Genomic DNA, 27,221 nt, shown 5'->3' on the forward strand with positions numbered 1-27,221 from the left:
GGCAGAGATGTAGAGTGGGAAGTCATTAGCATTACAGAATGCTCTGCAGCCCTTATCTCCTCACTAACCCTCCGAGTGGCCTCCTATTCATACTGAACAAAAAAGCTGACAATATCAACCTCTGGCCACTAGAGAGATCCCTTGAGGCAGTGGTAAAGTATTCTCAGAAAGATAAGAATGGAACCTTCTTGAGCAGCTCCAGCCACATATACTAGTGTTCACAAACAACTCAACAATGTCTTGTGCTCAATGGTGTCAAAGGCTGCTGACAGGTCTGAAAGAGTCAGCATGGGCACTTTAATCTTCATCCAGTGCTAGGAGGAGGTCAGCAACTAACTCAGAAAGTGCAGTTTTAATTCCATCCAAGCCTATAATGAGACTGACTGGAAATCTGAGGCATGAAGAAACAGCCACCATTATCTTGTCACAGCCATCTCACTGGGAAGTTAGCCAGATTTGTCAACATCAAGAATTGGTTTCTTGACCATGGGTCTCACAGTAGCTTCTTTAAGGGAGGCAAGAATGCTGCCCCTCTCTGATAGGGAAACACTAGCAATCTCAACCAGCAGTGGAGCCTGTACTTCCCTGTGGCCTTCACCATCTAGGAAAGCCAGGCTCCAATGTGCAAGTTGTGGAATGAAGCTGCCTCAGCACCTCTATGACCTCAGCAACTAATATTGACTGTGACACAGAGAAAGACATAAGGTTTGTCCTACGTCAGTGGCTCTCAAACTTTTTTTACTGGTGACCCCTTTCACATAGTAAGTCTCTGAGTGCGACCCTCCGCATACATTAAAAACACATTTAAAATCTATTTAACACCATTATAAATGCTGAAGGCAAAGCAAGGTTTGGGGTGGAGATTGACAGCCCGTGACCCCCCCAGATAATAACCTTGTGACCCCCTGAGGGGTCCCAACCCCCAGTTTGAGAACCCCTGTCTTATGTGGTTTTGTTTCTGCAGCAGCAGATATCTCAGTCTGAATCTCAGCAATTTTATCTGCAAAGTAATATGGCAACTCTTCACAATGAGAACAACTAAAATCAGCAATTACGTAGAAATTGCAAGGATTCACAACTGGCTGTCAACAGTTCACTGTGCAAGTTTTTGCAGACATTCTGGTGGAAGTGAAGAAACCGTCCTAGCTTCCCACATATCATATGATTTTACGAACTCTATATGCTGCAATCAGTCAGAGACAAGAGACTTCCTCAACCGATGCGCCAACTTTCTACCATGTCACTGCATCTGTTGCAGTACAAGAATGCAGAGAAATACTTGCCAGAAAATCCCCCAGTTTCAAAGGGAGAAAGAAAAATATGTTCAAGATCAAAAATTTCTATGAATGGAACATGCTACTGAGCTGGCCTACTAGGCTACTACCTTCTCTACATTTAAATCCCCTCATTAAGACCCTTTTCTATAAAGCCTACAAGAAACTAGCTAACTAAGACATTTATTTTATACCATTAAAAAAAGCTTCACTGCACCATGCTGAACATTAGCCCTCAGTGAACCTATTTTAGTGATATTACCCCTTTCCTTTTTTTAACATTCTTCAGAACAGTGACGATTCACCTTATTCTCCCCTCACTTATGCCAATGTAAATAAGAATCAGCAGTCTGAGCCAGATACTATGTAAAACAAAAGCCCTGAAGTTTGTCCTAAGGAATTCTGTAAAAATTGTAAAAGAAATATCAGAAATCTATAAAAAATCTAGTTGAAAAATTAGATCTCTTACCTCTCAGTTACTTTCCTGAAGTTATGCAACACAATGATTTCGTAATGCCTTCAAAGACTGTGCTGTTGCTCCTGGAATAGGAAGTCTAAACAACAACAAACCTATTTTCCTTTTTTATTAAAAAACTCTAAATACTCTTTAACATTTACAAATAATTCTTACGCATACAATGTTTGGTTACAAAATAAGCCAACAAATTGAATAAGAATCTAGAAGAAGATCATATTTAGAGATTAAAGATCTTTGGTGTCATCTCTTTTAACTTCTAACCAGCTGCTGGCTGTGTCTCACTTATCCCTGAATGCCACCAAAACTGGTTATATGGTCACCAACAGGGGCGGGTCAGCCAAACCCATGCATTCCTCCAAAGACATTCATTTGGCATTCAGTCATAGTTAAGATGAAAGTTGCTATTATCACATTCTTTGTACCCTTATTTATCATACTAATTTCTGCAATAATAAAAACCAGTATTGACTCCAAGCCAGACAAGTGCAAACTTAATCATGTTTTGGAAAGTTTTGTGTAAAAATGTTTGCAGTGTTACTCAGACCAAACTTCTCTATATGTGAAATAACAATTAAATGACTTTTAGTATTTCAGGTAAGTGATAAAATATGAATCTCTGCATGTTTTCATTGCAAATATGTTTTCACTCAGCAGAGATTCTTTTTTATTAGAAAAAAAATCAGAAAAAGGACCATTTTCATGTTTGTAACAAAAGTTGAAAATGCTATTTTCGAGAAATGCATTTAATTTTGCATGAATATTTCAAATGCACCCAAATTTATCATTTTGCAAAATGTACATGTCCCAACAATGCCAAAAAATACACACAGCCAAACAGCCATAAAAAGAAATTCATTTGTATTAAATTTGATAATCCAACCATGCTTCTAAAGAATCTCCCCAAGTTGTGCTTCAGAACTCCACTTTCATTTTGCATTTTTAGTGAGACTGGTGTTAGCAGATGCTTTATAAAATACAGTTATGGATGATTTCTGACAGATTGAAGATCTGGACAACTCCCTAACATTTTACAGGCAGTAGATAGAACCTCTCTTTGCTCATAACTTCAGCAAAAGACAAACTAAACTAAGGGCTTCGATGCTCCACCTTTGGAGATAGCCATTACATGGAAACCAGCTATTATCCAATTATAACTAATAAGTCTGCATTTATTGTCAGATTGCTTGATTTTGACCAGTTCCTCTGGTTCAGAGGAGATGCTCGCTGTCATTTGGTTTTTGTTTTTCAGTTCTTGTTACTTTCATCAAAAATTTTACCATCTGAGTCTTTATTCCAAACTCATAGCTTACTGCAGTGTAAGCACTTTTGACCTATAATACCCTTTCTTCTCACACCTCTGCCATGCAGATTACACCCATCTATATCTACATTTCAGTTATGAGAATTATCCTAGCAGGTTTTAATTACAGTTTGCCCATTAGATCAAAATCTCTAAAATTTAGAAGTGTTTCTGGTTGTTCTTGTTTGTTTCTCAATACTCCTTGTATGCATATAGACACATTAGTATGCTCATACTCTTCATTTTGTTTCAGAACAACCCCATTGTCAGTCTTTTTTTGCCAGAGGCACATGCCAGATCATGTGAGTTAACCAAAAACTCTCCTCCTCCAGAAACCTAGTTCAAAGCTCACCTAACAAGCCCTGTCCATTTTGAATCCAGAAGGTTGGCACTCCCATATCCTTAATTGCATAAAATCGTGTCTCATGGCAGATGTAATTCCAGAGCTTCAGAAATCCAAAATCCTCTCCCCATCACTGTTGAGTGAGCTGGAGGCTTCCATTATCAGTCTTCCTTCTTCACTTGTGCTTGTCAACGTGGGGGGAAAGATGCTCAGATGCTTTTCCAGACCTCTGTTACCCAAAAACTTCTTTTACATGTGCCAGGTGTCCCCATATGAATTATGATCAGTAAGAGTTGCCCAACATTTTACAGAAATCTGGAACCCTTACTGTGATATTTTTGTCATGGCTCTCAGGAGCCAGCATCTTTTCTTTGTTTGGCTACAGGTTCCAGGTTTGATTTTCATTTCTACTAAGGCCCTTTTACACTGCTCTGGCAGTTTAAAGGTGCCATAAAGGTGGGTATTTTCCACCCATTTTAATGCCAGAGTTGTATAAAATGTCTGTAGTGTAAATGAATAATAGGCCCATTATGTTCATCATTATAGAGTCACCAAACAAGATAATTTGCCCCTCTTTCCAGTGGCTCCATTTCAGTGCTCTTGCCTACCATTCACTGTTTGGAGTGCTGACCTCATCTGGGCCTCTTCTGTCAGAAGCAAATATCAATTTTAAATATGTGCTTCCCTTCTGTTTTTCCTAGTTTTTAGTCTTCCTTGTGGTTGCATTCCTCCATCTGCTTTCAATTTCCACCTCTGTCTTACCCAGGGCACCCCACCTTCCCTGTGTCTCCTACTTTTTTATTTAAATTTTGTGTTTATATTCCATGGAAACAAAACAAGATTCTGTCCTTCCTTTTTTGTCTTATCAGCTATAATAGCTTTCTACATATCTTTCCTGGTGATCATTCCTTCTATCCAAATTGGAATCCTGGCTTTTTCTTGGTGGCTTAATTACTGTCCTTGCCCACACAATCTTTACCTTCAGAATAGAAATGAGCTTGCACTTCATAAATAGTCATTATTCATTTTAAATTGTTTTTGAAACTTTTACAATATACAAACATCAAAGGGCATAAAACTTGGGTATATAAATTAATATACATTGTGCTTTTGTATGTTATAATAACAAGTGCGTCTTTTAGCAACTTTCATCATCAAAATGTTTGTTCCCATGTTTATACACTGAGCAACAAAGCAGTTTACCCGAGCAACAACAGGTGTGAGTTCTTTAACTATTTTTTTTCCTGACTTTATAACTGTCTGTCCCCAGTCTGGGTGTGTGGGGGGGGGATGGGAGGGAGACAGAAAATGTGTTTTAGCTGGCAACTGAAATCTGCAGGCTGCATGTCTACTGCGTTATCTCAAGATTTCAATATATTAAGTATAAAAAAAAAGTCATTGCTGAAACATAATAAACTGTACAAACATTCATTTTTAGCACTCCTAAAATGTTCTTTTACCTTGAGACATGAAGGAGCAAGGCCTGTGATACCAATGATTTTGTCCCTGGTGTGATGTCTGTAGACAGCTATATGAAAAGAGACCACCAGCTGGAATTGTATTTTAGGGGAGCCAAACATGATTCTTTGCACAGTTTAGATTTCATTAGATTTTAACTTACTTAATATACATCATTGTTAGTGTAAGTGCAGTAAATATGCACCACATTGCACTTGCTACAGACTTAAAACTATGTTCCCCTTCCTCACCCAGACTGGAGACAGACCGTTATAAAGTTGGAGGAAAACAGTTAAAGAACTCACACTCATGGGTACAGGTGTCTGTGCTAGTGATTGTTGTTATGATATTGTATGAAGGGAGAGACATCACATAATGTCTGAATATATTTTTAATTTTAGTTTTAATCTCCTACTTGTGTATCAGAATTTCCATTGAGAACTGTGCTCTCCCTCACTCTGGGTTAACTGTTTATTTACAGCTCCAGTGTTCCAGAAAATGTATATTTTGTTCTAAAAGAGCAGTCTTAATTTTAAGGCAACTTACAGAGCCCTCTTCCCCGTTTGAAACATTTTTTTTTTAAATCATCTATGGAAACACCTGCTTCCTGACTCAGGGCTCATTGCTGAGTTCCAGGAAGAACATAATTTTTGCTCCCTTATACAGTTTTGTTTGTATCCCTCCTTTCTGACAGTTACACCTGACAGCATTATATTCAGCCTACCTACATTCTCAGATGGGTGTCCAGATTTTAAAGTGACTGGATATGTTAGAAATATGTAACATTGTAAGTGGGGTTGATTTAGATTACTGATCAATGATATGTCAAATAGCTCAGCTCAGTTGGTATTTATTAGTCAAAAATAGATCAGCACAAACAGAGAAGCAAATACATACCAGTCCCTGGGAAATGGCTCTGCAGCTCGAATCTGTTCCAAAAATGTGAACTCATTTTGATCTGTATTTATATCTTATCTACTTACATCAAACAGAAAATACCCTAATTATCACAGACCTTTCTTCTATTTCTTCTCTAGTTTGTACCACCTGTTTTTCAGGGTACAGAGAGACACCTACCCCAAATATTTCTAGGGCCAGCACCAATTATCCTGGCATCTTATCTTGCCCAAATATTCCTGATATTTCTGCCCAGCACACTAATTATTAGTTGGCAAATCTTAACAAAACACACATCTCATTTCTGACAGTTCCTGCATGTACAAGAAATTGAGGTTATAAAAATTTTTCTGGCTAATACAATTCTACTGTAAAGCTTAGCATACCTAATAAGGTATACTACAAGTTTGGTTCATAGTTATATAGCTTAGCATAAACCTTCTAAAATATATGGTATTGGCTAACAAAATAGATTCAGGGTTGCACCTTCCACCGTGATGGAAATCTGACTTACCCCCCTTGAATAGTTTTGTCTTCTAAATTTAATTATAATAGATTCCCCCAATATTTTTTTCTGCAAATTTTGAGTGAGGGAATTTGTTTCCTAGCTGGGGCCCTGCCTATATAGATATCTCTGGATCACCATATACACAGTATATCTCTTCATAAACAGATTATATTTTATTTCACATGCCTTTTTGGGAAGGCTTTGGGATTTTTTTTCCCCTTCAAGTCTTATTTTTTCGTATCTGTGACTCACTTATCCCATATGCTCATGTTCTTAGCTGCAGTTGTTTCAAATCCGAGAGGCCATAGACACCTGAATTTTATAATCTGACAGTTAACTCCCCTACCAGTTCCTTCACAGAATGACCTTTCTCCTCCTCATCATCTGTGGGAAGAAGGCATCTGTTTATTCCTGTGGATTATGTCTAGCACACTTTGTGTTCTTCTTTATGTTTTGATATGGCTCTTTGGCAACTAGCTTTCCACTACAATCCAAAGGAATACCACTCATCTCCCCAACCTGCACTTGGTAAAAACTTTTAGAGCCAACTTTTGATGGTCTTGCTCCTGTGAGTAATGGCTCTGAAGTAATTTGTTTTGGATGGAGCAGCAGCAAAATGTTATCACTCAAGTGGAGTTAAATGATTTTTTTAAACTCTCGTATGTTAATAATGTACATAGATTATATAGCACAAATCCAGCCCCTCCTCAACAAACACAGAGGGCCTTGTTGAAGTTCTGTTGCAGAAAGGATGAGGGAAGAATTTGAGATCTTCACATGGGGATTCCACTCCTCTGCATGTGCACAGAGGTCTTCTCTGTGTACACTCCTTGTACACTGGCTGTCCTCCTCTGTAGGGGGAGCGCACCAGCAGCAGAGGCTGTTACAGCCCTCAGGATGTAACAGTGCCACAGAACAGTTTCATTGTCATGCTGCAGCCTCAGGAGAGAGTGCCTCAATTGAGAAACCCATTCTTAGGACTGTATGTTGGGTCAAAAATTTTCCCCACAGATTAAAAAAATAAAATTAAATGAAAAGGCTTTCTATGTGTTTGATAGTGTCATGTTGCTGCTTATTAGATTGTGAAGCAAAGCCATGTTGATGTCAAAGGCTGTAATTTCCCTTATTGAACTGAAGTAATTCAGCCAAGAAACACCAGCGAGCTACGAAGGCAGCTCAGGCTGAACTCAGAAAGCCTTAAAACTGTACTAAGGAGCTGAGGCCTGATCCAGCTTCTAGTGAAGTCAATAACGAAACTCTCCCCCTTGAGCTTCTTTCTTCCATCATTTCTCCTTATCCTACCTTCTCCTCCATAGTCCTTACTCCCCACCTCACTACATTCTCACCCTCGGCTTCTTCTTCCTTCTCCCATTTTCTCCCTTGGTTTTCTTTCCTCCTGAAGGTTTTTGTTTTTCTTTTCTGAGAACAGACATGATCTATTTGGCATGTTGCAGTACCATAGGACATATATATCCCTACGTTTTTCTTTCCCTTTTTAACATTATTGTCTTAAGCATGCCTCTCTGTAGTGCCTCTTCACTTAGACCCAAATCTGCCCCCATCCCATAAGGATCTTGTATTTCTCTTTAATTATTACCAACCAGGCCCCAGATACTCAGCCTGTGTAAATTACAATAGTTCCAGTGACATCAATGGGGCTAAACAGATTTACACAGTGGAAAACCTGGCCCATCATTATTATGTATTATTTGTTAATCACCTTGAGGGGCCGGGCTGTATACAAGACCCAGTATTAGACCAATCCTTACTCCAAATATTTACGTTCTAAACATAGGCTGCCACCAAAGCTCTGGATTAGAACATCAGCAGGAAATTCCAGAGCTAGCTCTGGTTCAGGCTCTGAACTTGGTATTATAAGAGCATCAGTAATGCTGAATCAAACACTATTGGTTGCCAGCTCCTGTGAGTTTTGTTGCAAATGACATTTAGGGCTGGTGCTAGTCCCCATCTCCAGTCCTTTGGCAAGTTAAGAGGCGGCAGAACCCCCTCTGATTGGCTGCCTGCCCCACTTACCCACCACCCGGGGAAGAGCAATCAATCAATCAATCAGAGCTGCTATAGGAAGAGTGTACTCTCTCTGTCTCTCTTAGCAACACCAAGCCATTCTCACAAGACCTTAGAAGCTCCCTCCTCCTCCTTCCTTCTTGTGAACAGCTGGACAGGCCTCTGCTCCTCCCGCTCCCTCCTGGGCCTGGAAAAGGGCAGAGAGGGTGAAGTAGGGTTGCCAATCCTACAGTATTGCCTTGGAGTCTCCAGAATGAAAGATTATTATCTTTAATTTAGGATTGTCATGTGGTGGAACCTCAAAGAATATGTCCAACCAAACTTGGCATCCCTAAAAGAGCAAGTGAAGATGCACTTCAAGCCCAGAAATGGGTTAAATTGACTGATGTGTGGGCTGGAGCTGAACTGATGGGGGCTGAGGGGTTGTGACTATTGGGCAGGCTGCAGCTGAAGTGATGAGGGCTGAGAGGAAGTGACTACTGAGGGGCTGGAGCTGAACTGATGGGGAGGTGACGTGGAGGGCTGCAGCCGAACTGATGGAGGGTAGAAATAAATCCTGTGCTTGTAAAGCTTCTCCCACTGCTCCTTTTATGTGTGTCTCAGTGAGGCCCTTCGTCCCCCGTGCACCCCCACCAGGTGCCTGAGTGCCCTGAGAGATGTGATCTTGAGTGAGGCCCGCGGTGAAAGTAGTAGCGTAACCTCCTAGGACCGGCTTTCGCCCGGCAACAACTTACCCGCCCAGCCTGGAGTCAAGGAGAACGCTCTGATTGGCCCCAGCCTCCTCCAATGGGTCGCAGCGAGTGCCCGTGGGACTGGAGAGTGTCACTGAGCTGGGAAGCGCTCGGGGAGCTCTCGGGGGTCGGGCCAGCTGCCTGTCGTGCTCCGCGCTCGCCCCGTTAGAGGATGAGGAGGGGGCCCGGGCGCTCGCTGGCCACATGCTGGGTGGCTCTGCTCGCAGCCTGCTGCTTTGCGTGCGGGGCATCCGCAGGTAACGCACAGCGGGACTTTGACTTTGACCTGCTTCCAGGCACGCACCCGGCCCAAGTCCCTGGAGCAGCGGGGCCACAGCCCCGGGGAGCCTGAGCCCAGGCCAGACAGCTGGGCACGGGGGAAGACTCGGGACCTGGGGGAGGGAAGAGTCTCTGCAGGGGGCTGCGCTGTCCCGTCTGCGCTTTGGTGGCGCATTTAGTTGCAACTTCAGGATACTTGGGGGAGCGGGCAGCCAAACGCATGTAACTAGCTGGGAGGAGCGGGCGTCTGTGGCGAGGGGCAGGGTCTCCTAGTGGGAAGGGATGTGCGCCCCATGGAGAGGGGAAGGGACCGTCCCAAGGACAGGCGAGAGGACCCCACCGTAGGAGTGATCACGAAGGCGGCGGGGCAGGGCTCAGCTTAAACGCTAATTCACTTTTACTTAAATTCCCTTCACATTTGCGGCGAGTCCCCTCCGGCTCTTCTACCGTGTAATCGTCCCCTTTGCGTCTCCAGAAGTAACACAGCCCCAGACGGGCCATGTCTTGGCCTCAGTACCTGGATCCGAAACACCCAGGGAATCCCAGCTCCGAGAGATGAGAGTTCGGGTCCGCAGTATGAGGAAGTGGCGCAGCCCTGTGCAGCCGGGGAATTTCAGCTCGTGCGTTTGTGTTTGTTCACTGCTAGACGAGGCAAAGGAAACTCTCCTGCTAGGGCCAAGGAAATGGAAGAAGTTTAGTTTCGATATAATGTGACAAGGGCAAACCAATGTATTAAAAGCAGGCGAGGCAAGTAGGGTAGGAAGCAAAGTCCAAAGAATTGCAGCCTGCTTAATTCCTAGTCTGTTTCACTCCGGAGGTGACTCTGCTGCTAGAAAAGTGCTAGTGCTGATGTGTTTAGGATTGGGGCACTAGGGAGTTCTTCCAGTGTGTAGTCCCACTCTCAGGTGCTGGACAAATTCTTCTGGTAGTCAGGGTGGATCCTAAGCAGATCAGCTGCTGATTTGTTCATCCAAATGGGGATATTTTAGAATATTAAATATTTGGTGGGACAGATGAGCTCTCCAGGGGCTCTAAAATTTAAAATAGTCTAAGGCTGATTTCTCAGGATCTGATTACTAGTTTTATTCATACACAGGTTGGTTGAACACTTGACAGTTGTTACAATTTGATGAATGTTGTCATCTGATGTTCATAAAAAGGACTTTGAATTCATTTTTAACTCTGCTGAAAAAAGGTCCACGTCACCAAAGCCATTCTAGGTATTCCTGTTGGCAGACTCAGAAGAGAAGCCAGAGATTGAATAGAGAAGGTCCCTGTAGATGAGAGCAGAGGCATGTTGGTTAAAGTAGTGTGGGAAGCTTTTCTAAATTCACTTACAAAAGAATTTTTTTTTAAAATCCACTATCCCTGCCTGTACCCTGTACTATCCAAATGGCTTGGAAAAATCACATTGCCTTCCAGCTTGGGAAAACTTGCCATAGCTGCAGGACAAAGGATGCTGCTTTTCACATGCCCAAGAGACAACCAAAATCCACAATAGATCTTTTTCTCTTTCCTTATCTCATCAGGTACTACTAAGGTGCCTATCAGAACAGTATCTAAAGTGCTGATTACGTCTCCATTGTAATTCCCAATCTCTGCAGATGTTCCAAAATAGTCAGACCCTGAGAAGAGAAGTGGATACAACTCAAGTGGATACATAAGCTATGATTCCGTGGTGTTCTCTGCTCTGCACTTCTAGTAGAAGTACAGTCTTGAATCTTACCATTTAAGAATCATAGCTATGTAGGGCTGGAAGGGACCCTAAGCAGATACAGCCAGGCCAAACCTGAGTGGACCTGTCACACCAGCCAGGCCACAATACCTGGAGTAGGAAACCGAGCCCGACCAGCCCTGTGGAACAGGATCTACTGCTGTGGGATGTGTGTGGGGCAGACTTGCACCCCTCCTGCTCCCCCGAGTCTCTCACACCCCCAGGGGTAGGACCCATCCCACTTTACCACTGGAAATGGGGGAGGTACGTACTCCTCTGCCAGCATAGTTGCGACTACACAGGGGGTTTTGCTGCCAGGGCTGTATCAGCTGGGGTGTTTAAATTTTTTCACACTCCTAGTTGACATAGCATATGTGAACATAACTTTATTGTGTAGGCCTTGCCTACAGGACAGTTTTACCATAATACTGATATAGTTAAACTGGTATAACTCTGTGGACACTCTTATTCAGATATAAGAATTGTTTGTTTGTTTTTTCAGTTTTAGCCTCAAATCCTTCCCAGCTGACATAAGATATATTGAAAAAGAGCCAGTCAGTATCCACATGGGAAGTTATACTAGTGTAACGATATCCTTTTAAATCCACATCTTCGGTTATACCTGAAAAACTTTCCCATATAGACAAAAATCTAAGTCACTCTTGAAGGGACCTAGGCCCCTAATGCTTCTGAAAATGTTACCTTAGTCCTAAGGCTGGTAAGTGTTAGGTAATTATTTTAAGCCCTGGTTAATTGTATGGTTTTATGGTTGTATGCACATTTCCAAGGTGGGATAATTGTCCATTATTATATTATGGTCGCAACCAAGAACTCCAGTCTGGATGGGGGTTCCAATGAGCTGCACACCATACAAACACACATTCAGAGACAATTCCTGCTGATTAGTAGATAAAGATGAGGATGATCATTATTTATTATTGCTTGTGTATCAGCTACAGCGTGCTGGTTGTTTTACCACAGGCATGAAAACAAGGTCCCGGACACAGACAGGTTTCACATTAATCCAACATATGATCCAGTGTGCACTGAAGTCAATAGAAAGACTCCCATTGACCTCACTGGGCTTAGGATCAGGCCTTACATTGTAAACTCATTTTATGCGCATTCAGAAAGAATTACTTTTGTTTTATTAACAGAAATTTTTCACTTAGAAGGATGAAATTAAATGTGCTACTAACACTAGGGTTTATGTAAGTTGTGCCACTGGTAAGTAAGACTGTGATTTTGTCACAGAGGTCAGGGAAGTCACAGTATCTGTGACTTCCAGAGACCTCCAGGACTTCAGCCTGCAGTGGCAGGGGGACCCTGCAGCCATCCACTGCCGTGGGTGGCAGGGGGATCCCCGAATCCACTGTCCGCTGCAGGCGACAGGGGTATCTGGCAGCTCCCAGCCACCCTCATCCCCCGTCTGCTGCAGCATCAGGGGGACCCCAGCAGCTCCCCATCATGGGCGGCAGGTAGATCCCTGCAACCTCTAGCAGCCATGGGTGGCAGGTTATACCTGCGGCAGCAGGGGGACCCCCCCGGCAGCTCCGGCCGCTATGGGCAGCAGGGGGCCCACCACAGCTCCCCGCCTTCGTGGCAGCAGGGGGATCCCTGCAGCCCCCAGTCACCCGTAGCATTATCCCTGCAGCTTCCCACCATGGCAGGGAAACCCCCGCAGCCAGCCCTCCACTGTTGTGGGTGGCAAGGGGATCACCACAGCTAAGCCATGCCGCAGAGCGTGGCGGGGGACCCTGCAGCTCCCAGCCTGGGGGTGGCCCTGACTCTCCAAGCCCCCATGAGTGGTGGGGGGCCCAGAGCGCCTATCCAGCCCCGCAGCTGCCCAGAGGTTCCCATTTTGTCATGGATATTTTTCTTTATTGCCCTTGACCGGTCCGTGACTTTTACTAAAAATATCCATAACGAAATCTTAGCCTTAGTGATAAGGAGTCGTATATGTACTGCAATTGCTAGTCCTTTCTGGTAGAGCATATCAAAACTTGTCTTAGTTTTAAAAACAAAATTTCGCATGTAAATCACACGTGTATTTATATATAGGTAATGGTGCATTTACCATTCACCATGAAAAAAGCAGCAAGTGCCTACAAGTTAAAAACTCACAGATCATGGCAGCAGACTGCAAGGAGACAAATGAAACTTTGTGGAAATGGGTCTCCCAAAATCGCCTTTTCCACTTGGGATCCCAACAGTGCCTTGGATTAAATATAGCCAAACCAGCATCTCCGTTGAAAATGGTTAACTGTGATTCACAACTTATGCTATGGTGGCGATGTGTTGATGCTTCCATATTTGGTGCATCCCAGTACAAGCTGACTTTAAAAGACAGTGTTGTCACTGCAAGTATAAATTCGTCAGACGCCTGGAGAAGAAGTAACTCTTCCGATGATATTTGTGAATACCCTTACCGTGGTAAGTCTATGGTTTTGATTTTGTTCTGGAAGAAGTAGGAGATGTGGTGATGATTTTCACTAACAATATGTGGGTGTATGCCAACTTCTAAGCATTTGAAAGACTGATAAAGGAAGGAAATGTTTGCCACAGAGAGAGAGTGATGTTCAGGTACTGCAAATTTGTAACCTGGTGTTTATTGATTGATTAATCACACAGAAGTGGTGTCAAGTAAAAGGCTAGTTTTGTACATGTACACCTACCATTCTTTTGATAGCATCCCCTTCATATATGAAACACTAGCCACCTTTTAGCAAGACTGTCGTTGATAGGCCTTTTCCTGTCCCTGTTTAATTCACTGGAAGTTTTGCCATTAACTTCATTCAGACCAGGATTTCAGGTTTTTTTCTTTATCTACCATTCTAAATCTGTTCTTGACACTGATTAGTAGGAGTGGTGATTTGAAAACTGTGTAACTGGTTATCTGCAGTATTTTTTGCATTTAAATAAAAAATATTTTAATTGTTGGATCACTGGCTACTGTGCGAAAGTTCACGAGTAAATAGTTTTTCATGGAGAAAGTGTAGATTGAGCTATTTTCCCCATAACAGCATTATTTAAAAAAGTCAGGCCCTCAATAACAAACAATTAACTGCTTGGTTTGAAAAAAATAGGCCTGGATTGTATCTTTGCCACAAGCCCTGTATAAAAGGCAGGAAATAGCTGCCTCTGGAGTATGCGAAGAAGGAACAGAGAGATGGTTTTTGTCTTTAATAGTTTATTCTCTGCTGTCTAGGTAAAGGGGAATAGTCTGCACACTGTGCAAAGCCAAAAGCAGTAATAGTTCAATACCAGACAGCTGCTGAGCTGATTGGAAGATGATCTCATGCAACATGCTCCAAAACTCTCTATTATTAACTATTATTTTATTTATTTTATTCCTTATTAAAATGCTTTGCATTGATGATACACACAAGTAAAGACAGCCCAGCCTTTCTTTCCAGGATCCCAGGATCTGCTTCACTCTTCTCCTTCTTGGTGCCATGCAGCTTACCAAAATTACTGCTACTGCCATAGCTAAAGTAACTTATTATAGGGCTTCTGGTTTTCAGTTTTATCCAATAAACACCAGTAAAACATTCCTGATACAGAAAAGCAAAAAGAAATTGGTGTTTATCCAGTAAACCCTAGAAAAAACAGAAATTGTTACTTGTATCTAAGGGCTTGTGTACGTGGAGCAATAAGATGAATGATGAGGGTGTGATTTCTAAAGTGCTCTACTGTGTTATGCATTAATTGGTCCATATTGACCCTTCTGGTGCACATTAAAGAGTCCCTAGTGCACTTTAACATAGTGCTGTTTGAAACAGTACTATGTGAAATAGCACCAGGGAACATTACAAAGCGATTACTCATGGCAGTATATAATATACATTATTCATACAGTATATGTAAAAGAAAACCCTGAAAATCCCATCTGTATCAAACTCAACAATTACAAAAGTAAGCCCCCAAACCAAAATTAATATACCCCGTAAAACAGAAGCCCTATGTATTGTTATTATTTTATTATTTATTTATTTTATTTTATTTTATTTATTTATTTGCGTTGCAATAGCGGCTCAAGTCAGGGATTGGGGCTGCATAGTGCAAGGTGCTGTACAGACATATGATGAAAAGGATGGTACTGCCCCCAAAAGCCTATACAAGCTTTTATATGACAAGAGACAACAGATGGATATAACAGACACATAGGGGAATGCACAGTGACAATGAGACTTTTATGTTTAGCATAAGCAGCAGTGGTTAAAGCACACCAGCTGCTTTGCTGTTGTCAAGTGTTCTGTAGGCAACATGGCAGAAGTGAATTTTTAGGAGGGATTTAAAGGAGGACAGTGTGTCAGCTTCATGGATTTTTACTGGGAGTTCTGGTCATGCATACTTACCCTGCAACTCACATGTGTTTGCCACAATAGGAAGAGGATCAGCTTCCTTTAGCTATTTGGAAGTTGTAGGGAACCTGTGCCCACAGTGACAGCTTCCAGCGCTGTTTTTACAACTATCGTCCTGATAGTAAATGAGCACCTCACACTCATCAGTGGATTTTATACTCACAACACCCCTCTTAGGTAGGGAAGTATTATTATCCCCATTTTACAGATGGGGAATGAGGCACTGAGAGACAGAGGAGTTTAAGTGCCCAAAGATGCAGATAAACACCGAGGCCCAGATCTTCAAAGTTATTTAGGTATGTGACTCACTTAGGTGCCTTAAATACCTTTTGAAGATCTGGGCCCTAGTGTGATTTACAGAAGTACCTAAGGAAGGTGGGCACCTGTCTGTAGCTTTAGACATTGAAATACCTTTGTCAGTTTGGCCCCAAGTAACTTGCCCAAGGTCACACAGGAAGTCTGTGGCTAAGCCAGGAAGTGAACAATGGTTTCTGGAGTCTCAGTCCAGTGCCCTATCTAGTAGACCATTCTTCCTCCCCTCCAAGAGATTCCCCTATCAGAGATCTACTGGGGGAATCCCTGATCCTTGATTTTTGTTTAGGTTAAGAGGAATCTCAGGGGAGTCCTGAGGGTCATATGAAGCCTCGCCCTCTAACAGAGGGAACTGTCACTTAGGCCATGTGTACACTTCAGACTTTTGCTAGCATAGCTGTATTTTTGAGGCATGTCATGTGGAGTGATCCCAGACGGACATAGGTGTGCTGACAAAAGCTCTAGTGTAGATGTAGTTTTGCGGTGTCCTTGCTGGGCGAGAATAGCTATAGCAGCAAATTGTTCCTAGTGTAGACTTAGTCTTGGGGAAAAGTTGCTGCAGGCCATAATGTTCCTTTAGCATTTTCATGTTTGTTTAAAGGGATCATCAACTTGAAATCGAATCGAGGGGTCCCATACTGGGGTGTGGCTCACTTATGTCCTCAGAGCTCTTGGTGGTGCTTTGTGGCTAGCTGGCCCCGACTCCTTGTGGGAAGGATTCACAGGAACAAAAGGGGAAACTAACTAAGGTGATGATCCTGCAAATGCTTATACGCATGCTTAACCTTACATGTGTAAAGAGTCTTATTGAACTCAGTGGGATTACTGAAATGCATGAAGTTCAACACAAGTATGTTCACAGGATTGGGATCTAATTGACCACAGAGGAAGCATGGTGAAACTGGCTAATACACAAAGTAATGCCTGGGGAGTGGGGAGGAACAGAAAAAATATTTTTCTTTAATCCCTTCTAGTTATAGTATTATATGTTATTCGTAACAATAGAGTACAGTATTCCTAGATAGTAGTTTGATTTGGTAATTTTTAAATTAACATTCTCCACGTAAGTAGTAGCTTTTATTTGCTACTCTTTTCTTCCTCAACAAATTTGTGAGAGGGGAGTTTTAGATTATTCATTATAATGCTTTCAGGTATGTTCAGATTTCTCTTTCAAATACTATATCTTCTGTTTTGTTGCTTTTCCTACAGAGGTCTATACGAGGGATGGTAACTCCTATGGAAGGCCCTGTGAGTTCCCCTTCCTAGTTAATAAGACATGGTATCATGACTGCATTCGGGATGAAACACACACAGATGGTGACTGGTGTGCCACAACCTCCAGCTACAATCAGGATGCCAAATGGGGAATCTGCTTAAAACCAGGCACGTAGTTTTTCTAAACAGATGTTCTAACAGAGTTCTGCAATTTCATGTGTGTACAGCTCCATTTTATGGTACAATATCTGCACACTAAACTCTTTTTAAATTAGGTCTCACTGATATTGGAACATTGATGTAACAATCAACACAAATATACTCTGTAATATAAGTGATTTTAACATACAACTAAAACACTTCCTTGCATTTTCCTCTGCATTACAATAAAGTTCACTAAAATGTTTGAAAAAACCCAAATGCCATTATTGTTTTGCTACAGTCACCAGTATCATGTGTTTGCATTAAACAGAGGATGGTTGTCGTGATACCTGGGAACACGATCCAGGATTGGAAAGTTGCTACCAGTTAAACACACAGTCTGCTCTTTCTTGGAAAGAAGCCTATATTTCATGTCAAACACAAGGGGGAGATTTACTGAGCATCACAAATACAAGTAAATTAAGTTATATACAAGGTAGGTATAAAACTGTCTGTAATAAATGGATGAGAGGAGTATGTTGGCAGCAGAATATCAGGAAACCCTGACAAGTAGAATAACTTCAAGGGAGCATTAAAATTCTCTGGCACGTAAGATCTCTTGGTGCTGTAACTTGTATAATAGGAATGAATTACTAATCTAACCTGAGATTTTCTCATATAGCTCATCTGATTGTATTATAGTGTTTGTGAATGTAAACAGAAGTAAACTGCCAGTGTCCACACACAAAATGCAGAATGTGTCAGCATGACAGTTTTAGTGTCAGTGCAGTGCACAGGATCCAGGCTTGGATCTGGAAATCAAATTAGTTCTATCCATTCTAGCAGTGCACTCATCCCTTGAGGAAGAGGGTGTTTTGTGCCATTGTCATGTCATCACCTGTGCAGCCATACAGGGCTTAATTCAGGCTTGGATTGCAGGAGGTGTCACTGTGTCTTTGAGTATGTGGGGAATAAAACAATCAGCTTCTGGAGGAAACAGGAGGAAGAAACAGAATTCTGTAACGTATTAAGGGCCAAATTTTGCCCATGGACCTTAACTTCTTACTTCAGTAGAAGTTGCACATCCATATTCAATGCAAAATGTTTCTCTATTGGACATGTTTTCAGTTAGCTCTTTAATTTTAAAACAACGGTTTAATGGATGAACGTAGTTTTAGTTAACCACTTTTAATTATTAATTCCAGCTAAAGATGGCATTGCAGAGGCATTTTGGATTGGCTTAAACCAACTGGACATTTCTGGAGGCTGGCAGTGGTCAGACCACACACCCTTGAACTTTCTTAACTGGAATCCAGGTAACCATCTTTTCAATTAAATGAATGTATATTCATAACATGCACTAGAACTTTACTTTTCATCTTCCTTTATTGCACTTTACCAAAGAGAACATTATTGTTCCATTGCTGTAAAAAGTTGAAAAACATCCATAAACATTTTTCTTAAAAGGTGAATCCTACTATTTAAACAAGTTTCAAATTATGGAACAGTAGGGATTATAAACCCCTAGTAAAAAAGACAACTTTTAAAAACACCTTCAGTTTGAGATTGTCTGCATATTTGGTGCAGCTCCAGGGTTCTTTTACAATTTCTTCTTCCCACTGGCAGAATGGATGAGATTTTATACACAAATTGTGGACTTCAAAGATATGATTATCATAACGACTATAATTCACCACATTATACTGCTATATGAAGGCATACATTTAACAGCATATAAAATAACACGTATGTGCCGGGGACCTGGGATAAATTGCAATAGCAGCCTGACTTGTGCAGTTAAATTCTTAACTTTAAGGTTACATTAACTTGTGGCGTCTTAGGAGGTGAGGTAGAAAGACGAATTTTGGTAAACTTATTTTAATTGCTCAGAGTTCCATTGAAATCAGTGAGAGTTTTGCTCATTAAGTATCTTGGAATTTGAAGCCTTTCATTTGAAATCTGGTTTCATTTGTTGTGGGTATTTATGAGAATCTTTGCTGTATAACTGAACATTAATACTAAGGCTCCAGCCTCTCCCCAAAGTAAGTCTGTCTGGTCTTTTTGGAACTGAACTCTCTCTTTTTTCAGCTTATTAAATAGCTTCTTGTTCCATCAAATGGTGGCCATTTGAGGAAGCAAGGAAAAGAGAGATAAGATGTGGCTTTTGTGAGAGTTTATTATTTTTGGATAAGTTTGCTAAGTAGAGCTTTGTATAAGATTTGCCACATGAAGCATTTCTTTTATCATCTCTTCAAAGTCTAAGGACCCAGCTTTGCCACTTTTACACGAGTCACACCTTATTTGTGATTTCAGTGGGACAATTTGCAAAGCAGGGCGCTATTCAAGTAGAGCTGTCAATCGCAGATAACTCATGCAATTAACTCAAAAAAACTAATTGCAATAAAAAAATTAATCGTGATTAATTGCACTTATAACAATATAATACCAATTGAAATTTATTAAATATTTTTGGATGTTTTTCTACATTTTCAATGTTGACTTCAATTACAAAACAGAATACAAAGTGCATAGTGTTCACTTTCTATTATTATTTTTGCTACAAAAATATACACTAAAAATGATAAACAAAAGAAATAGTATTTTTCAGTTCACCTCATACAAGTACTGAAGTGCAATCTCTTTATCGTGAAAGTGTAACTTACAAATGCAGATTTTTTTTGGTTACATAACGGCACTCAAAAACAAAACAGTGTAAAACTTTAGAGCCTACAAGTCCAGTCAGTCCTACTTCTTATTCTGCCAATCGCTAAGACAAACAAGTTTGTTTACATTGACCGGAGATACTGCTGCCTGCTTCTTACTCACAACGTCACTTGAAAGTCAGAACAGACATTCGCATGGCAATTTTGTAGCCAGCATTGCAATGTATTTATATGCCAGATATACTAAACATTCGTATGCCCCTTCATGCTTCAGCCACCATTCCAGAGGACATGCCTCCATGCTGATGATGCTTGCTAAAAAAAATAATGCGTCAATTAAATTTGTGACTGTACTCCCTGGGAAGAAGAATTGTATGTTTCCTGCTTTGTTTTACCCACTTTCTGCATATATTTTGTGTTACCGCAGTCTCGGATGATGAGCCAGCAATGTTCGTTTTAAGAACACTTTCACAGCAGATTTGACAAAAGGCAAAGAAGGTACCAATGTGAGATTTCTAAAAATAGCTATAGCACTTGACCCAAGGTTTAAGAATCTGAAGTGCTGTCCAAAATATAAGAGGGATGAGGTGTGGAGTATGCTTTTAGAAGTCTTAAAAGAGCAACACTCTGATGCGGAAACTACAGAACCCAAACCACCAGAAAAGAAAATCAACCTTCTGCTGATAGCTTCTGACTCAGATGATGAAAATGAACATGCATCAGTCTGCGCTGCTTTGACTCATTATCAAGCAGAACCCATCATCAGCATGGAAACATGTCCTCTGGAATGGTGGTTGAAGCATGAATCTTTAGCACATCTGGCACGTAAATATCTTGCAACCCCAGCTAAAACAGTGCCATGTGAACGCCTGTTCTAACTTTCAGGTGACATTGTAAACAAGAAGCAAGTAGAATTATTTTCTGCAAATTGTAACCAAGCTTGTTTGTCTGAGTGATTGGCTGACCAAGGGAGGGATAGCTCAGTGGTTTGAGCATTGGCCTGTTAAACCCAGGGTTGTGAGTTCAATCCTTGAGGGGGACATTTAGGGATTTGGGATTGATCCTGCTTTGAGCAGGGGATTGGACTAGATGATCTCCTGAGGTCCCTTCCAACCCTAATAATCTATGATAAGAAGTAGGACTGAGTAGACTTGTAGCTCTAAAGTTTTACATTTTGTTTTATTTTTGAATGCAGTTTTTTTGGTACATGATTCTACATTTGTAAGTTCAACTTTTGTGAGATTACACTATAGTACTTGTATGAAGTAAACTGAAAAATACATTTTTTTTGTTTTTTACAGTGCAAATATTTAATCAAAAATAAATATAAAGTGAGCATTGTACACTTTGTATTCTGTGTTGTAATTGAAATCAATATATTTGAAAATATAATAAACATCCAAAAATATTTAAAATAAATGGTATTCTATTGTTATTTACTAATATAATTAATTGTGACAAATTGTTTTAATCGCTTGAGAGCCCTAATCATAAGAGTGGCAGAATCTGGCCCCAGTTGTCTGACAATCCAAACCGTGTAGCTCAAAATGTAAAACTTTTAAGGGGTAGATGGAAAAGCCCAGTAAATTACAACCTGCTCCACTCCCTCTTTAAATCCATGGCAAAACTCACAATAATTTCCAAGTGTGCAGGATTGAGCCCTTAATCAAGAAACCAAATTATTCTTTTGGCACCCAGTTTCCAAACAACAGAGAGAAGTGACCAGGAGGGACCGTGTATTGAAATACTTGTTACCTCACTCATTATAAAGACAGAAAAACTTGATAAAACATAAAGCAGTGCCTATTACCAAATGATTTCTGTGTCAAATGTAGTCATTATTCTTTCGTTTTGCTTTTACTGTGCTTACTATATTAATACAGGCTTTCTGTTTTGGTAAACAGTATATTGGTAGTTTCCATTTGAAACTCCTATGATCATAAAAGCAGGTATTTGTAACTGAGCTACCTCTAAACATACACAAGGACATTTAAGAGTTGACTTTTACTTAAAAGGAAATGAATTAATGAAATAATTGTATCTGCTGGTTTATGTCATAGCTTAAATTTTCCTTGTGTTGATTGTAGTTTAGATAGAATATTCTGCTAGGTCTGCTAGGTGGTTAAAGTACAGGACTAGGAATGAGGATTCCTTGGCTCTATTCCTGGTTCTTTCAGAAGGCTTCCTGTGTGACCTACCGTAAAACAAATTCCTTAGGCCAAAGGTTGTAAAGTGCATTATGATCCTCAGATGGAAGAAACTACAGAAGCAAGAAGTATTATTATTGCATCAAAAAGTGTGAGACAAAAGAAGCAATAATCACCTTCATTTTATATAAATCTGCACTCTTACATATAGTTCTTTCTCTCCCAAAGACATGCAAAATGTGTCGCCTTTGGATGGGTCAAGTTGTGTGGCGATGAATGCTGCCTCAGGTCAATGGCAGAGTTACCACTGTGGGACTGCACTTCCATATGTCTGCAAGAAACCACTTAACAATACAAAATCAGAATTACCAGGTAATCCATCTCTAAGCATCTGCGTTTCTGGTCAATATATAGTGATATGAGGGTAATATCCACTGCTGCTATAGTCACTTGCCAGTGTTAAAATAATGGTCCTCTCCCCGCTCTGACCACATCAGCCTCCCTCCCCAATATCTGTTTGCACTGAGTCCCTTCTTTTCCTACATCAAGCTCAAACTTTTTGCCTTCCATTTCAAAACAGTGCAGGATCTTCCCTCACCCTCATCTCCCATTTCCTCCTACTTTCTCAAACATTCCCTGAATGCTTCCCAGTTGCCTCCTCCATGCTGCTTTCTTTATCATATTTTCCTGTTTTCAGCTTGTGGCTTCTTTCATACTGTACCCAATGTTTGGAAGTTCCTATCCTCTAGGCAGCCTTGCTCATTCAAACTCTTCTGAAAACCCATTTCCCTCACAAAGCTTGTCTGTATTGACAAGATAGTGTTTTAGGTGGATTAAGCACAGGGAACCTGATTCAAAGCCCATTCAACTCAATGGGAATCTTTTCATTGACTCCTTTGACTTTATATCAAGCCCAGAATTAGAAGCCTGAGTTGGTGTCTGACCCACAGTATAATCTTTACCTCTCTGCTACCTTCTGCAGAGGGGTGTGCTGAGAGGTAGTTAATGTTTGTACAATGTTTTGGTGATGTAAACTAGAGAAGAGCTCAGTGTTATTCCAACACAGACCTCATTACCAGTGGTGTCCTCACACCTCCCATATCTGAACTGTGTCTCCTTGTTTGGTTTTGTATGAGTTAGCATATAAGATCTTTGAGGCAGGATCTTCTCTTCTGTTTTATAAAATAATTTGTGTAGTGTTGTAAACATTCAGTAAGCTTCTAGGAAAGGTCTGACAGGCTGTATGAAATAGTAAGTTTACCGACTGTAACACTTCACCATTCAACTTGTGATTACTTCAAACGTATTTATGTTTTGTGCTGTGTTTTAAATCAGTAAGGCTGAATCTCATTGGAGTTTGAGACTATTTACAGAAAACCTACTTAGGAGAAAAAGATAGTAGGATCTTCAGGGCTGAGACTGGGAATTTTTGTGTGTGTTCACAGCATTAATCTTGAATGAGGCCATTCAGTGATACACAATACATACAAATAATATTGTATACTTGACATGCATAATTCCTTCTAAATCAAGCTGCTGAAGCTGAGGGAGTGATATACTGGCCACTAACAATGAAGTAGCTTTGTTTTTTAGCTGCTTGGCTGTGTGTTCTAATATAGTTTCAAGGAAAGCTGTGGCAGTGGTCATTTTTCTGACAAATACCTTTCACTTACATCTCAATTAGGGTGATGGATAACTTTTACTTTCCACTGCAACCAGCTGCATTTTCTTTGCCGCTTCCCTACCACCTATAAATATTACTAATCACTGTTATTAGTTTCTCCCCCGCTAAACTAGCTGGATAGATGCAAGCCCCACATGTTTCTCGTTGACCCTTAGGTTAGGTTCCAACGTTGTAAGAGCCATGTTACTTGTTTTTATTAACGTTACCTCTCTCCATTTTACTTTAAGTCAATGATGTTTGTAATAAGTGAGAGACATACAGGAATGCTGGTAGAGACTGAAGCATTTTCTGTGCACTTCATGTTAGAACGATTTCTGTACTTTGGGAAGAGAACTTGAACAGTATCACAGAAGTAGAATTCTCCTTCCATTTGACATAGTTGGGGTAGCTCTTCTCACTGAATCGGAGGGTACAATGTGGGACATTGAGATCGGAGCCAGAGAAAGAGGAAATACTAGTAGTTTCCTGCTGAGTGAATACATTATAATTGCTCTGTTTTGGAAGCTTCAAGATTCTGCAAGAAAACATTTAACAAACTTTCAGTTTATACAATAATTTGTGTAACTCACATGGCATGTAATCCACTTTCTGTTCATTCTCAGATGTTTGGAGGTACTTGGAGACTCAGTGTGATTCAGGCTGGCTTCCATACAGTGGTTTTTGTTATATGCTAATGAATAACCAGGCTTCCTGGAATATGGCAAGTCAGTCATGCAGAGAAAATAAAAGTGACCTCATCAGCATACATTCTTTAGCAGATGTTGAGCTGGTTGTTACAAAGCTCCATAATGGTAAGTTTGGATAGTTAACAATATTAACAAAATTAACAATAGCTCACTGAGGCCAGAAATTAATGAATCAGCAGTTTAAAGAGAGAGATACAAGGCTAGATCCTCAGTATGTCTACATCAGTGTACCTCCATTGACTTCAGTAGTAGTATTACATTGATTTCAGTGTAGTAAACTGATTCATGTTAGCTGAGGAACTGACCCAAGAAGATCATCCTCTCTTGAGAAAACTATTTTTTTTTCTCCAAAGTTTTTCGGGTTGTTTACTCTGTTTTATACTGGTAGGGTTATATTTATTTTTATTTTACTTTGTGTTTTATTGTATTATGTTTTAAACAGAATGGTGATAGTTCTTCATTCAAATCTACACAGTTACTTGAATTATTACTTGACTATTGGTCATTGAACTTGTCTGTATTCTCCACTGCTGCTTTCTCTTTTTGGATTAGTGGTAATTTTGCTGGTACATGTAAGCATCACAAAAAAAGCAATTACGTATATTTATGCATAATAATAAAAAACTGCATGGTAAAAAATGTTTTGTACTAGTCTCAGATCGCATTGTGAGAATGGATATTTGAGAATAATGCAGTGCATTCTGAGATGTGGCAGGTTTGGGGAGGCTTCTATAGTATTTTGCATGCTGTTAAATCTTAAACTTGTTGGTTTCATTTTCATTTGCAATTATCTTACTTACTAAACTGAAGTTATATTCTCATCCCCATGTTAACTTTAGAAACTAAAGAGGAGATATGGATGGGTTTCATGAATGAGAATACTCCAGCTTTGTTTAAGTGGTCAGATGGGTCCAAAGTGGTTTTCACTTACTGGGATCAGAATGAACCAAAAATTCCTTTTAACAACACTCCTAACTGTGTGTCGTATTCAGGAAAGGTAAGAACCCAATGCTCTTTCAGTCACAGTAGATTCAATGTTATGTGGTGTATGTGTGAAGGTTGAGAGCAAAAAACCTCAAATACTACTGAATCATCTTAGATATATAAAGAAGTATAGGGATAATGAAAGCAAATCTCTTTGTTTCGGAAATAACTATTTGACACTAGTAAAAGCAGCAAAGAGTCCTGTGGCACCTTATAGACTAACAGACGTTTTGGAGCATGAGCTTTCGTGGGTGAAGTGGAGCTCATGCTCCAAAACGTCTGTTAGTCTATAAGGTGCCACAGGACTCTTTGCTGCTTTTACAGATCCAGACTAACACGACTACCCCTCTGATATTTGACACTATTTTAAAAAAAGAAATTGCTTGAAATTATTTATCCAAAGTTTGCATACTGTGTATCTTGGTTTCCCTGTTTGTATGATGGGCTTCAAGGGAATGAAAACAATTGTTTGCATTTCTCAAATTCTGCCACTAGCAGCTGCTGCTTTGGCTGCTGTTGAGGGGCAGCTAGTTGTTTCTCCTGTTGCTCCATGTTGTTCTTTCTAATCCTGCTCTGCCTTCTGAGTTGCCACTTACCAGCTCCTTGGTATGTCTAGGTGACAGAGAGCCAAGAGGGATGCGGGCAGAGCTATAGAGACGAGGAGCCAGCCTGAATCAAACCCTACAGGCTTGAAGCACTATGGGCAATTTAGTCCCTCCCTTCTGAGAAGGGGTAGTGAGACACCTGGAGTGTGGAGTGAAGGAGAGAGACCCTGACTCGTGGAGGGTAGTAAAGGGGACTGGAGGGAAGAGAGATCTTGATAACACCACAGAGATGCCAGAGTAGGGAGCTGGCCATAGCCATTCTCCTGGAAAAGACTTACTAGCTATTCCGCAAATACTCAAAAGAGGGTAGCGAGCCTTCCCTAAGGAGACATATGAGGGGGAGCAATGGAATGTTTTGGGAAGAAAGAGGTAGTGTAGAGGAGGGCTTCAGGGCTTGCCTGGAGGTATCACTGATATTGATAGCATCCGGACTTCTGCATACATAGCCGAACAAGTTGTTTCAGCAAACTCTGAACTTTGGGGTTTCTCCATTAAGGCTTTTATATGTACTTTTTAAATGATGACAGTGGGATTTTATGTGATTATGTATGTTTGGGCAGTATTGGATCATGATGAAACATCATTGTCTGTTGATGTAACAACATAGTGCATGTTAAAAGTGCAATTTAGGGCAGTTTGGGTTTGTATTTGGAGGGAACGATCTGATGAACCTGGGGGAGCTATTAAGTACTCTGTGACCAGCAGAGCTGGTGTCTTCAAGAGGGTCATCGCAGGCCCTGATCAGTTAAGAAGAAAATGAGGTATCCGTGTAATGCTTTGGTAAAGGAGAGCAAGAGACGGCACTGGCAAGAAATAGCAGGACACCCAGCAGACAACGGTCCCTTAAGCAGGCATAATTAATCAGGCTTTTTATAAGGCCAGTAGCCAGGAGAATCATTAATCCTTAAAGAGCAAGAACCAGGAAATGCTGATTCAGCCTGGAGGAATCCTCACAACTTAAATTGGCTTATGTCTATATCACAGCAATGATTTTAAACTAAAGTATAAATGGAAATACGTTCAAATTTGAAAGTTTTGAGGGGTTTTTAAATCCCATTTTTTCCTCCTTTCTAATAGTTGGGTCGATGGAGAGTCAGATCTTGTGAAGAGAAACTGAAGTACGTGTGCATGAAAAAAGGAGAGGTTTTGAATGAAACATCTGATAAACATTGTTTCCCGAAAGAGGTAATAATTCATAATGCCAATTATTTAAAAAATATGTGATTCTTTTATCTTACTTCAGTGTAAAAATGCTGCCTACATAAAATTACTTTTATTTCCTCTATTTTTGGAGTTCTAATTTTTAAAAGAATTTATCAAACATTGGATTGTCCTAGCTTTATAAAGATACATCCAAGTAGTTTTGACCCAAAATTTGACTTAATTTAAAATTCTCTTCACTCGGTACGGGGT

At 40.6% G+C, this 27,221-nt stretch overlaps 1 protein-coding gene across 1 annotated transcript in view; it reads left to right on the top strand.

The window, feature by feature from the left end:
- The first annotated feature begins 9,091 nt into the window (after nt 1-9,091).
- Nucleotides 9,092-27,221, top strand: part of LY75 (lymphocyte antigen 75) — a 72,955-nt gene continuing 54,825 nt past the window's right edge. Inside the window, exons 1-9 of the mRNA XM_030581112.1 lie at nt 9,092-9,271; nt 13,069-13,440; nt 16,893-17,066; nt 17,371-17,535; nt 18,245-18,355; nt 22,078-22,221; nt 24,136-24,324; nt 25,059-25,216; nt 26,886-26,993. Coding sequence (XP_030436972.1) covers nt 9,187-9,271; nt 13,069-13,440; nt 16,893-17,066; nt 17,371-17,535; nt 18,245-18,355; nt 22,078-22,221; nt 24,136-24,324; nt 25,059-25,216; nt 26,886-26,993 — 1,506 coding nt within the window. The 5' untranslated portion in view covers nt 9,092-9,186. The remainder of the gene's footprint in view (nt 9,272-13,068; nt 13,441-16,892; nt 17,067-17,370; nt 17,536-18,244; nt 18,356-22,077; nt 22,222-24,135; nt 24,325-25,058; nt 25,217-26,885; nt 26,994-27,221) is intronic.

Source organism: Gopherus evgoodei, chromosome 11 (assembly GCF_007399415.2).
Source record: "Gopherus evgoodei ecotype Sinaloan lineage chromosome 11, rGopEvg1_v1.p, whole genome shotgun sequence".
Lineage (NCBI taxonomy): Eukaryota > Metazoa > Chordata > Testudines > Testudinidae > Gopherus > Gopherus evgoodei.